We start from the raw sequence: 13,416 nt of genomic DNA, 5'->3' as shown, positions 1-13,416 counted from the left end.
CCAAAGTCAAGCAATCAGTTAGAATGGAGGTGAACTCGGAGGAGTGTCACAGAGGCATATCTATTGATTGTGAAGAAAAGGGATGTAGATGCGAGGCGACGGATAGTAGTACCATGGGCATGACAACGCCATGGTACCGCAGAGGCGGGACTTCCGTGAAAGTCATTGATCCCTTGCTCTCATGGAGGGAGAGCGCTTGGTCGTGAAAGGGGCCGAGGAGGTGGAGCATGCAGAGGCAATCTCCAAGTACTGAGACAAGGCTGAAGGGCAGAGGTCGAGGAACTTCGTAAGACCGGTGTCAATGAGCTTCTCATCAAGATAGCCGAAAGTGAAGGACTTCGGGTCATGCAAGAGTGCATAACCAAGGAACGAAGCAGGCAGTATGCGGTACTGTACCTTTGCTACTCAGTGGAGTAGGCGACAGGGTTGATGGAGAAGACGGTACAATCCCAGAGGCGACCAAACCTATGAGAGAATTACTCCAAGTTGGGGTGAAAACTTCCTGCATTCTAGAAGTTCGATAGCATTGAGAAGGTGAATTACAGTAGCTAACTCAACGCAAAGAGTGCAAACACTTCAAGTGCTTCAGAAGTGTGAGCAAAGAGCAGGCGAAGACCAGTAATCAGCTCGATGCATGGAGTACAACCTCGAGGAGGCGGGCGAAGTCAAGTAACCTTTGCCTTCTCAACTCTCAAGAGAATGGGCGAAACCGAGTACCCAAATTCTCTTATCTATCCAGCAGAGGAGCTCTGCACAAGTTCAAAGACCCTTCGAAGATAATGAAAGACAATAGTTGTCAAATCCTCACCAACAGTGATCAGTGCTACTGAGAGTAGATTGTTCGCTTCATTTCCCAACGAAATGCCAATCGAAAGCGGAAGTGATGCGAACCTACTTGGATATGACAACTAAGTGAAAGAAGAGTCAATGAGCAAATTTTGTGGAGGAAGGACCCAAAACTTCAGACGTTTGCGAGATGATGCTCGTTAAAGCTCCAACAAGCATCTACCCAGTTCAAGCAGCATGAGGCATTTGAGAGACTGGCACAATAAGGATGGTCTTTTCCTTCATCTGGGAGGATCCGCAGGAATCAACAAGGATCAACACAACTCAACCAACCCCACACCAGAGTCAGAGTCATTGGTGAGTTGAAGCAGCATGGCGGATCAAAGGTTCGACTACTCAAAAATAGCAGCGGAGAGCAGCAATGAGCCAAGAGGCGCATTGTAGCTGGAGCAGAAGATTGAAGACTCAACAAAGGCGAGGAGTTGCAGTATCGACAAATGCTTCAACGAGGATGTCGAAGGAATAAGTGGGGGAGAATGTCACGGACAAACTTCTAAACAAGGTGTTTGATGTAATGCTTATGTATGTCCGTGTCTTTTGGCATATTCATGCCTTGTACAACATGTAAAGGGGCGGCCGAAGGCTTAATAGTCCCATTTTAGTTGGGTTGGTAGCCTCTTTAGGCTTGTAAATAAAGGTTGTGTCATGTAGACACGTGCGAGAGATTCTCGGTCTATAATGGACCATTTTACCCTTTGTTGTGCCACTGTTCAGAGCTTGTAAAGTCTGTTTGTAATTTGCATTATCTATGAAGTATTTTTCGGAGATGTTTGCTTGTGAATCCCGATTGAGGCGTTCTCTCTAACCCGTTCTCTCTTTTGGTTGCCCTAAGGGACAATGGGAGGCTTCGGGGAGGCTGACCTTTGCGGACGGACACGCATGGGTGCCGCACGACTTAGGCAAAATTAGCTAAGTCCGTGACAGTATGGCGGTACTATCGCCAAACAGAGCTTGGAAATCTGGGCTCTGGTGGTACCACCATAGACCTGGGCAGTACCACCGCCACCTTGGGCAATACTACCGTCAAACTTTTCAAAAAAGCACAAACAATGCTTTTCGACTCTCAAGCGGTACCACCACTTGAGCCTAGTGGTGCCACCACCCAGCCCACCCCAGGTCACTAAATTATTCTTCCAACATACCCAATGGGCTCCTAATTAAGTTGATATGGTTATGACCCAAAACCAACTCAATTAGACTCTAAACGACTTCAATCAAGACTTAACAACTCTAATTACAATCATGAAGCCATTAGCATATTGTCCAATATGTCATATGTTCATCCAACACTTCATCTGAACCTCCAGCGCATCATCCTTTCCTTCGGTGTATTGCCCATTCCATCAACATATTGACCTCCTACATCCAATCTTCTTAGCATGATACCTAATCCTTCCGGCCCGATACTCAAACTCATGACACAAAGTCCATCTTTCGGCATGTCGACCAATCCTCCGGCCCGACGTCTAATCTCTGACATGATGCTCTTTGGCCCAACGTTTGATTCTCCTACTTCAATGATTTGTCTTTCGATGGTTCAAGTTCATGATCGAAGTTTCTCCTGTGTCACTTATCTTAAACGCTATCTAGTCCATAACTCATTAATTAATTTCATCATCAAAATTCAAGATTCAATAATCTCCCCTTTTTTATGATGATAACCAATTGATGGCAAAGTTTTAACTAAACTCTCTCTTTAAATGAACTCAAATTTAAAAAAATGATAACCTTTCAATGCTACTCTTCAATTCAAGTTGAAAGAATTTTAATCAGAAATCATTCAATTTTAATAATAATCATTGTAATGATCATATGCATAGCTAAAATATCAAAGTAATCATTATATATATATATATATATATATATATATATATATATATATATATATACATGTTACTATTTCTCATGTACAAGCTACTACTCTCTCTCTCCCTTTTTCATCATAAAAAAGAAGAGAAGGATACCATGGTATCATGGTGCTACTTCTCTCCCTTTATATCAATATTCCAATCATAAAAGATATTAATATGAAAGATAAGTTCAGTTATGATAGGGTATTAACAAAACTCCTTTTTTTATATCATCTTAAAAATATGATTATCTTGAATTCAAAATAGAACTTTTTCAATGGTGTTCTTGAATTCAAGTTAAGATAAATTCGAATTGATATATCATTGCAACCCTAAATATTTAATTAAGCTTCAAAAAATAACTAGTAAAATTTAAGCATGAGTCATAACTAATAAAAAGTTATAAATGCATTATAAGTCTCCTTGTTCAACATAATCTCTATTTCTCAGGTTTTGTCATCAACACAAATACGAGCTTCTTCTTCTCGTTTGTTATCAACAAATTAGAGTTTAAAGTCATAAATACAAAAGAATCATATATAATAAATCTCAAGTCGTAAACGTCAAGAAGTCAAGTGAAAGATCATGATTCATTTGGATAAATCTTCTTTTTAGTGAATAACAAAAAGAATCATAGGAGAACAAATAATAAAATATCTTAATTCATATAAAATAAATATCAAGTTATAAATATCAAGTGAAAGCTCATGATTCACTTACATAAATCTTCTTCTTAGTTATTAGTGAAAAGAAAGAAACATAGGAGATCAAATACAAAATAAATCTTAAGTCATGAATTTCAAGAAGTTAAATAAAATATCATGATTCGTTTGGATAAATATTCTCTTTAGTAAAAAGAAAGAATCATATGAGAATAAATAGTAAAAGATAAAGAGTTTGAACACTTTTTGATATACTTTTAATAATTAGCTCCTTAGAATGTGTATCTATATACTTTCATTCATTGGGTAAGGTTTCTTTAAAAGTATGACGTGTCTAAATTGCTTTGGAGAGAAGAGTTTAAATTTAAATTATCAAATTCAAAATCATCATCAAAATTATTTTTCTTACCTTTAAAAATTTTACTGAAAATAACATAGATAGATTCTTATAATATTAAAAAAAATTAAAGTTCTTTAGTTCTAATTTATGAGATTAATTTCGTACTTACATGTATTAATCTTCTATAACAAGGCTATGCATCATCGTTTAAAACTGAAAAGTAAGCTTTATCACAAAAATCATCATAATAATAATATAAATATTATCATTTCTTAAAGCAATAATAGATTTATTCATATTTGGTATATTTGATATTTCTATGATGCAAGCATGTGATTCGAATTTAACATTATATCCTTTATCACAAAGTTGACTAATGCTTAATAAATTATATTTTAAACTTTTTGCTAAAAGAACATCTTTAATTAAAAGATTTAATTTATTATTAAATATCTAATGCAGATAATTTTTCCTTTGTTGTTGTTTCGGAAGGTCACATATCCTCATCTCGGCTAGTGAGCTTTAAGAAGTGTGTTGGATCTCTTGTCAAGTGCATTGAGCATCACTATCAAGATACAATATCTTGTTCTTAGTTTTTATTTAGAGATATAGTTACAAGAAAGAGGAGTTTGCTTTTTATTATTAGATATACCTTTCTTGAGTCGTTTATGGTTTCTAAATCGTTTATAATTCCTTTAGGAACCCAAACTAATTTATAAGAGTTATATTTTTTAAATAAATGTATATAAGCATAATGACCATATCTTCCACAAAAATTATATTTTTTAGGGAAAACATCTAATATGGGTCCTTTTACAAATATAGTTGACTTTTATTAATTGTTGATACTCACAAAGTCGATTCCTTCCTTTCTATTTACATAACCTTTGTCGGTAAGAATCATATTTAATAATTTATTTTAATTTTAATTTTTTAATATTTATTGTAATAATATATTTTCCTTTTTGAATGAGTCTAAATCTTCACATTTAGTGCAAGATATTAACAAGCAATTATCATACTTATTTTTTAATTTATCAAATTCATTAGAGAGAGATATATGATCTTTTTTCAATAATTTATATTTCTTACCAATTATTTTAAGTTCATCATATAAATCATGAAATGCATTAAGTAATTTATTATAAGATAAAAATATTTCGAGTAAGCCATATACCTCATCGTTGAAGGTCATCAATGTATAGTTCGCTATGTCATCATCATCACTTAAGCTTTTACTCAAATAGTCTTCTTCGGTTTCGAGTGCAACATCCTTCCTTTTCTTAGGAAGGTTTTTCTCTTTTTCATAATGTGCTTTACATATCATTTCATAGGTCATTAAAGATCCTATGAGTTTTTCAAGATGATAGTTGTTCAAGTCCTTTGCTTCTAGGATAAAGATCATATATATATATATATATATATATATATATATATATATATATATATATATATATATATATATATATATATATATATATATAGTGATGTCCATGGATCTATGCAACGGGAATCGAATTATGATGAGATCACGATAATGAGACTAATTTGCCTTTAAACACAGACCCTAAATAATCCTGGTCATAGGTTACTCGAGAGGGACATCGAGATAACCAGACAGACTAGTGTACTATATACTCATCCATATGATGGAGACAGTTAGTCTCATAGCTTCTCGTGTGAGGACACAAGGAATACAATACATGTGCTCATTAGAGAATGAGTTCACTAATTGATCCGCTCACGAAATGTTGGATGGTTGATGATGCCTTATTATTAGACAATAATTTCATAATCTCAGTGGTGTATTTGGTCCTTAGACTTAAGACACTAATAATGTCCTATATAAATACTCTACTCTTTGATACCAAACTTATAGGCTTGAAAGTTTCAGATCTAACACAGTCGGTCATTGGGAGTGACAACCAAGCTTACAAAGACTATTGAGTATCGATAGAGGATCATTCACTCTCAATGTCACGAGAGGAATATCTCATGTATTCTTTCTCAAACAAATCCCTATCTATGGTTATTTGGATTAAGAGAGGAAGAGTTCTCCGGGAGAATTCGATTAGAGCGAGACTCGAGTAGAAACTGAATAGGCCTAATAGTACCATGCCCAGTATACGGTCTCTAGGATATTAGATAGATGAGAGACTATAGATTCATGGTAATTGAGGACAGATATGTCAAAAGGATTGTATTCCCCTGTATCATCTATAGACTATGGCATAGTGGCCTAGTATATCCGTAGTCGATGAGTCGAGTGAATTATTATGGAGATAATAATTCACTAAGCCATAAGGGGTTTTAACAAACATGACTTACGGCCAGCTCGATATTGGGCCTAGGGGGTCATACACATTTGGTAAGCATTGCGACGAGTAGAGGTTCAAATATGAGATATCCATCGAAGCCTCTATCTTATTGGATATCCAATAAGCCCTTAAATTATTGGATCCTATGGATGAGATCAAATAAAAGTCAATAAGAGATTATTTGATAGAGATCTACTAATCGAAGAGGCTTGGGGAGTTGGATGAAGATCCAATACCTAATAGGGTAGGATCTATTAAAGATACGTAGACAAGGGACCTCTATAAATAGGAGGGAACCAAAGACCCATAAGCTAGAGGGTTTCTAGTTTCCACCTCTTATTCTCCTCTCCCCTTCCCCTCCTTAGATAATATGTTTGGAGTTTTAGGCAGCGATTGGAGGTGCGTCGTCGCATCCCTGCTACGTGGATCACCACTAGAGAGGAGGATGCTTGACCTCCTTCATTCTCTCCTATAGATCTATAGAGATTCAAGGATATACGAGCTTCATAGGTAACACAACTATCTCACACGTGGTTTTAAGTTTAGCGCGATTTTGCACACTAATCTTCGTACGACGATGAATACCTTTTTGAGAAATTTAGGGTTTTTGTTTTATGTTCTTCCACTACGCATGTGATGTCGCCCCTATATTTCCCTACAAGTACTATCGTCGGCATCGGGTGGTATTACCACCAAACATAGCTCGGGAATCTAGGCTATAGCGGTACCACTGTCAGCCTAGGTGGTACTACTACCAGACATATTGAAAAAGCACAAACAATACTTTTCGGTTCTTAGGTGGTACCACTACCTAAGCTTGGCAGTGCCATTGCCCAACCTAACCCTAGGTCACTAAATTAGCCTTCCAACATACCTAATTTAATCTAGCCCAAAGGGCACATAATCAAGTTGGCATTATTACACCCTAAAACTAACTTAATTATATTCTAAATGACTTCGATCAAGACTTAACAACTCTAATTATAATCATAAAGCCTTCAGCACATTGTTTGACATGTCATATGTTTATCCGGCACTTTGTCTGAACCTTCGGTATATCGTCCTTTTCTTTAATGTATTGCTTAATCTATTGACATGTTGACCTCCCACAACATCCGATCTTCTTGGCACAATGCTCGATCCTTTTGGCCCGATGCTCGAACTCATAGCACGAAATCCATTCTCCAACACGTCGACCAATCCTCCAGCCCGACGTTTAATCTTTGACATGATGCTTTCCAACCCAATGTTTGATTCTCTTGCTTCAATGATTTACCTTTCAATGATTCAAGTCCATGATCAAAGTTTCTCCTATGTCATTTATCTTAAACGCTTGTTAGTTCGTAAACTTATTAATTGATTTTATCATCAAATCTGAGATTCAACATATACAACATCCCTAATTACCCTCAAATTCTAATTGAAAATATAAAGGATGAAATTCTAGATGTTTTAGCATATAAAATTATTTAATCTACTATTAGAGATGTAAGTATAAGGTCAATCATGTTTTATGAATTGAAGTATTAGATGATTAAACAATACATATATAAAAAGTTAGAATAGCTAAGAAGATGATGTTGATGTTGATGTGTGAAGTTAACAAACGAAAATTAGATAAAAATAATTTAATTTAAGAATAATTATGTTACTATATTAGATAATAAAATAAGAAAAAAATACCTATGATTATATTGACAAATTCAATAAAGATGTATGAATAACATGGGTTGACTCAGATCAGTGATGTAAGGAGAGATATGAAACCTAAAAAGACCTGAATGCATTAAGAACTCAATCTAGTCTAATCTTGTCCTTGAGTTGACTAGCAAATATTATGTCATAAATGACAATATGTTAAATGCAAATGTGACAAAATCTGTGATATTAGGAACAAAGGATAAACATATTAAGAAGATGATTCTCCACAAAAGAAATAGCAAAAAAGTTGAAGGATACTTCCAGCTTTGTTGGTGTTTGAACTTTAGACTTAAACTTGTTTGAGTGATAGAAATTGATTGAAAACAGTACAAATTGAGGAGGAAAATAAATGAAATAGAACCCACTATTAGGTTCAGGAAAAATTGTTAGCATCTAAAGATATACTCATCTATAAACCTAATTTAGATTAGAAAGCCTAACTTTAAATAGCCCTAATAGCATGCCAAACCAAGAACAAGTTGCATTAGATGATAAATTTTGATCAGCAACAAAATCATGCATTAAAAAAAATTACACTATATGATATGAGAAGAATAACACGAAGACTTGCTTGATCTAAGTGCCAATGTAATGCATGGAGTTTCTGAGGTAAAAGAATTAACTTATGCACATTCAGAACTCATAAAAGGAAGAAAGAAAAAAGTAAAAGAATTTGCACGTTCAGAATTCACTACACAAATCTTTCTTTCTTTTTTTATCTTTTTTTTTTTGCCATTGAGCTTTGCCATTGAGCTTGCGAATCAAGTATTCTATCTCGACCAAGTTTGAGATGCAAACTTCTCGTAGCCAGTATCCATATGATTTGATGTTTGAGTTTTTGTATTTGTCCTACGACGCCCTTGATGTTGGACTCCATCTTTCTCTTCACTTAGTGAAAGTGTCTTACCTCAAAAGGTAGAACATATCATCATCTCATATTGCACTCAGCTCATAACGCTATCTAGTAGTGTTTATCAGATAATGCAAACGTGATCGTATCACCCCAAATGTTCGAGGGGGCTTTAAAGTTGGTGGTGCTCACTTGAATAATGAGTTAGAATGAGCATTTTTTTATATATATCTAGGTTGGGATTGGGGTTTCAACCTTACTTGATCGTTATGCTCTATAGACATTCTCTCCTCATCTTATTCAAAAGATGAATGAGGACTAGCTAATCGATGCGGGTGTCACGACCCAAGCTTGATAAGCTAATAGGCTTATCAACTTCGTTTGGTCTAAGCCACTAGCCAAAATACTTCCTCATCAAACCCTTATAAGATAATCACAGTCCTACCTATTTTCGATGTGAGACTAATTAACATGTTATAATTTTTTTTCACTTAGGGGCTTAACACCATTATCAAGGCCCAACATAGCCCAAATCAAACCCAATGGTGGCTCCACACGAACCCTCTAACTTCATCGACGGGCAGCTCTTTCCTACTTGAGTCCCCGTACAATGCTTAAATACTATGTCGGCTTTGATACCAAATGTCACGACCTAAGCGTAAGCTAAATAGACCTATCAACATCGTTTGATCCAAACCACTTACCAAAATGTCTAAGCTAAAATAATAATAATACACTCATCAAACTTTTATAAGTCATGCTTAATCTTGCTCACTTCCGATGTGGGACTAATCAGTATATTATATGGTTGTTGTCTCATTTGAGCAAAAGTACTATGGTTGATATGGTTGACTTGTGAATGCTCCTGTGACATTAAGTCCTCTTTTTAGTATCAAAATATTAGTAAAAAAATCATTGACATCCTTGTCAACGTGACGTGACTCTGATTCGTATACACGGAGTCATTCGAGGTGGAAAACGTCTTCTCCTAAATTATCATATATATAAAAATCGAAGTCGGGAGAGGCTCCTCGAGTCAGTTCTTCCAACGCTTAAGTTAGTTTCTGATGAGACAGTAATTATGATAAGACTCGGCTGACATCAAATGACGCCTCATGCCTCGATCGACGTGATAGCACCTGGTTAAACGGACCAGAACGTCGACCGAGGCGCATTAACGTCTGCTTAGGCTCGGTTCTTCACGCCACGCCAACACCAGTATCAAACGCTACCAGCCTGCCCCCTGCAAGCGGGCAGGTCAGGAAGCAGTAAGCTTCCCTATAAATACCCCCTCGTTCATCAGGAGAAGGAAAAAGAGAGACAAACATACAAAAAAGACTTCATTGTCTGAAGTCCCCTTCACATCGACTAACTTGATCGTCGGAGGGGTCGGGCCGAGCACCCCGACCTGACCTTTGTGTAGGTGCGAAGCCGAAAGTCCCCGCGGGACGCGAAGGCGAGGAGTTCCTGCCCGGAGGAGACGACGATACCGTCCCGACCACCGCACCCGATCATCTCTGTGGACTCGAAGGCCGTCTCGGGAAGATCTCCCGTCATCTGGACCCGAACTAAGCTGTGTCAGTCCTGAGGCCACAACTCAAGATTATTTCCCACAACAATTTCGAAGTTAACTTCTATTTGTTTAAGTTTTTTATTTTATACCTTAAGAGTTAAGGGTATATTTTTATATATAACGTTGAAGAGATGAAAATTTTAGTAAAAAGATCACATGCGAAATAGTTTGTAATCGACTCAAATTATCTTTCGATTTTTTAAAATATTTCTATCAATATTTTATAAAAGAGTCCGTTTCTAATCTCTGGGTTATCCCTGAACTCTTAAAAAAATGCCTATCAATATTATGTAAGGACGCATTTGGTAATCAATCCATTTTTTTTCTCTCACAAGTCTCGTATAGTACCTATGTGACTGATTGATTATATAATTTCTATCCGAATCAAACAGCATAGGAGTTGTGAACTCAATGAAACCCTAATCTTGTTATCGATGATCCTCACGAGACTTTCATCTCTATTGTTAGCAGGATGACTAAAAATGGTTGAGGAGAAGCTTCAGTGAGGCAGTAGTCGGACCTTTTAGTGGCAGCCTTTGGTGTGATGACCAATAAAGCCGGGAAAAGCAAAGAGAGAGAGAGAGAGAGAGTGAGAGAGAGGGAGCTGTCCATCGGTCATTCACTACTCCACTTCGAATGGAATTATTCGAAGTCTCGCTTCAACGACTCCACTTCCGCACCACGCGGCCGTCCCTGAGACGCAAACGAGTGAATTGGTGAGGTGGACCAGCAACGTGCTGTACCCACATCAACCGGGAGTGCGCGACACCCAGGACACTTCACTGTTGTGTGGTGGGGAAGCGCCCTCGGGACCGGGCCCCGGCGCCCACCTCACCCAACCTCCCTAGTCGAAGAGCCGAAGACCGTGAAAAGTTCGCCGTCATTAATCATTACCCCACCCCGTTCGTCCACCCACACGCGCACCCACACCCACCCCCACCCCCACCCCTAACCGTAGAACTCCAACGCATGTGATGTAGCCTTTCGAAGTTGACGTGACACGGTGATCTAGGAACTATTTACATGCACAGCTCTATATATGAACCCCCACGTTGCCGCGTCTCCGTCGCAAGGCGAGTCGTGGACGCCATGGCTAGAGCAGGAGTCTTGGCTGCTGCACTCCTGCTGCTGCTCTCTCTTCAGCTCATTGCGGCAGCCAGACCGATTCGACCCGCTGCTAGCGGAGGTGGCGGTGGAGGAGGGGGAGGTGGTGGTGGTGATGGCGGCAGCTCGGGCTTCGGCCGTGGGTCAGGGTATGGGTCTGGGTATGGCAGTGGCGCAGGCTTTGGAAGAGGTGGTGGAGGTGGGGGTGGGGGCGGTGGCGGTGGCGGTGGCGGCAGTGGAGGCTCGGGACGCGGCGGTGGGTCAGGCTATGGTTATGGCTCTGGGTATGGTGCCGGGGAGGATGGGGGTTTTGGAAGTGGAGGCGGCGGCGGCGGCGGTGGCGGTGGAGGGTCGGGTTACGGTTCCGATGGCGGTGGGGGCTCTGGGTTCGGTTCGGGGTACGGCTCCGGGTACGGGTCGGGAAGCGGTATAGGAGGGGGCAGTGGTGGCGGGGGCGGGGGCGGGGGCGGGGGCGGTGGGGTGGGATATGGAAGCGGCACGGACGAGTCAGGTTACGGCTACGGTCGTGGAAGTGGATCGGGATACGGGTATGGAAGCGATGGGGCAGGTGGCGGTGGTGGTGGGGGTGGTGGCGGAGGAGGAGGAGGCGGCGGCTCCGGCGATGGTTCTGGGTTTGGAAGTGGCTTTGGGTATGGCGAGGGTTACGGGATGGGCGGCGGCGGTGGTGGCGGGGGAGGAGGAGGCGGCGGTGGCGGAGGCGGGGGCTTGTCCTATGGCTTCGGTCCTGGGATGGGATTTGGTTACGGGCCTTGGTACGGGTCCGGCTTCGATTCGGGCTACCGAGGCAGCCGCGTAGGCGGCCGCGAGTAACCCTGGCCCATGTGGCTCAGCTTTTGTCTGAATAATAAGGGACCCACCGATACTACTGTACCCATCCCATTGTATTGGCAATGGTGTATGATTAGGTATTGTAATACATCAGTAAGCACAAATCTTGATGCGATATTGCATACATTAATAAGACAAAAGGAAAACCATTAGCAGGAAGATACTATATAATTCTTCTAGCTAACGATATTAACATAGATAAGTATAACCTGTCCATCGACCATCTTACATCTCATACAGCTTCATGCAAAACTACTAAACGACCAACTGCAGCAGTAGACTAAATTGCCACAGAAGAAGCATCACAGCATTTGAATGCACATTCCATGCACTAGCTGTATAGATCATCATCGTCATCAGCTCCAGCAGCAGGTGTGGCGAATGGATCAGATCCTGTCGTTGCAGCTCGTTCAGCAAACCGGAACTCGGTCCCGAAACCCCTGGATTGTTGCAAGGTTTGTGCGAACGCCTGGTATTTCCTGATGTCTGCATCACTGACACTCCTCCTGGCAAACTTCATCGACTCCTCGAAATGAACAGCTTTTATTTCTGCAACTTCATCAGCGTCATCCTCCTCCATAGCTTCAGGATTCTCACTCCTCCTCCTCTCCCTTTCTATATCCTGCAGTAAAAAAGAACGTAATATGAACATTTCTTGATAATAGTCTCAAGTATAATTCTGCAGAAGTATTTTGCATGGTTAAATCTAATGTGATCAATTACTTGATCACATTAGATAGAAGAATGTTAGAGGGAAAAAAGGGCTGTGAAGCAAAACGAACCCATGGCTTGGCTTATAAAGATTTGACTCAAAGTTCCAATCAAGAACAAAACGAAAAAGCTTACCTTTTCGATATTCTCTCTGATTGCATATTTACAAGCACGCTGGCAGATTTCTGTGATATCTGCACCACTGAAGCCCTGAGTGAACTTAGCAAGAGCCCTCAGGTCGACATCTTTTGCAATAGGGGACTTCCTCAGGCAAGCTTTAAAAATCTGGAAACGAGAATCTTCATCAGGCAGAGGAATATAAATTAACTGATCGAGACGGCCAGGCCTGAGCAGTGCTGGATCTATGATATCGGGCCTATTAGTTGCTCCAATGATAAATACAGTTTTCTTGGCAGTCATGCCATCCATCTCGGTCAAAAGCTGATTAAGAACCCTGTCAGCAGCGCCCCCTGCATCTCCAACATGACTCCCTCTCTATGACAATGGAGAAACTATTATTTACCATTTTTTAAATTCAATAAATTTTCAAGAGAAGGAAGAAAACTGTAACCTGAGTTGCGATGGAATCCAGCTCATCAAAAAAGAGGACAC

General features: G+C 39.7%; 2 protein-coding genes across 2 annotated transcripts in view; one reads left to right on the top strand and one right to left on the bottom strand.

Annotated features, from left to right (window-relative positions):
• The first annotated feature begins 11,229 nt into the window (after nt 1-11,229).
• LOC135622068 (glycine-rich cell wall structural protein 2-like) lies at nt 11,230-12,075 on the top strand. The gene has a single exon (XM_065123705.1). It carries the CDS (start codon nt 11,230-11,232, stop codon nt 12,073-12,075), a length of 846 nt encoding a protein of 281 aa, XP_064979777.1.
• A 148-nt stretch (nt 12,076-12,223) lies between these two features.
• The window catches only part of LOC135623544 (cell division cycle protein 48 homolog), a 6,441-nt gene continuing 5,248 nt past the window's right edge, over nt 12,224-13,416 (bottom strand). Inside the window, exons 7-9 of the mRNA XM_065126651.1 lie at nt 13,376-13,416; nt 12,940-13,299; nt 12,224-12,715 (exon numbers count right to left, since the gene is read on the bottom strand). The exon at nt 13,376-13,416 is cut by the window's right edge and continues 241 nt beyond it. Coding sequence (XP_064982723.1) covers nt 12,425-12,715; nt 12,940-13,299; nt 13,376-13,416 — 692 coding nt within the window. The 3' untranslated portion in view covers nt 12,224-12,424. The remainder of the gene's footprint in view (nt 12,716-12,939; nt 13,300-13,375) is intronic.

The sequence above is a fragment of the Musa acuminata genome, chromosome BXJ2-9 (assembly GCF_036884655.1).
Source record: "Musa acuminata AAA Group cultivar baxijiao chromosome BXJ2-9, Cavendish_Baxijiao_AAA, whole genome shotgun sequence".
NCBI classification, from domain to species: domain Eukaryota; kingdom Viridiplantae; phylum Streptophyta; class Magnoliopsida; order Zingiberales; family Musaceae; genus Musa; species Musa acuminata.
This window is presented reverse-complemented; position numbering and strand designations above follow the sequence as displayed.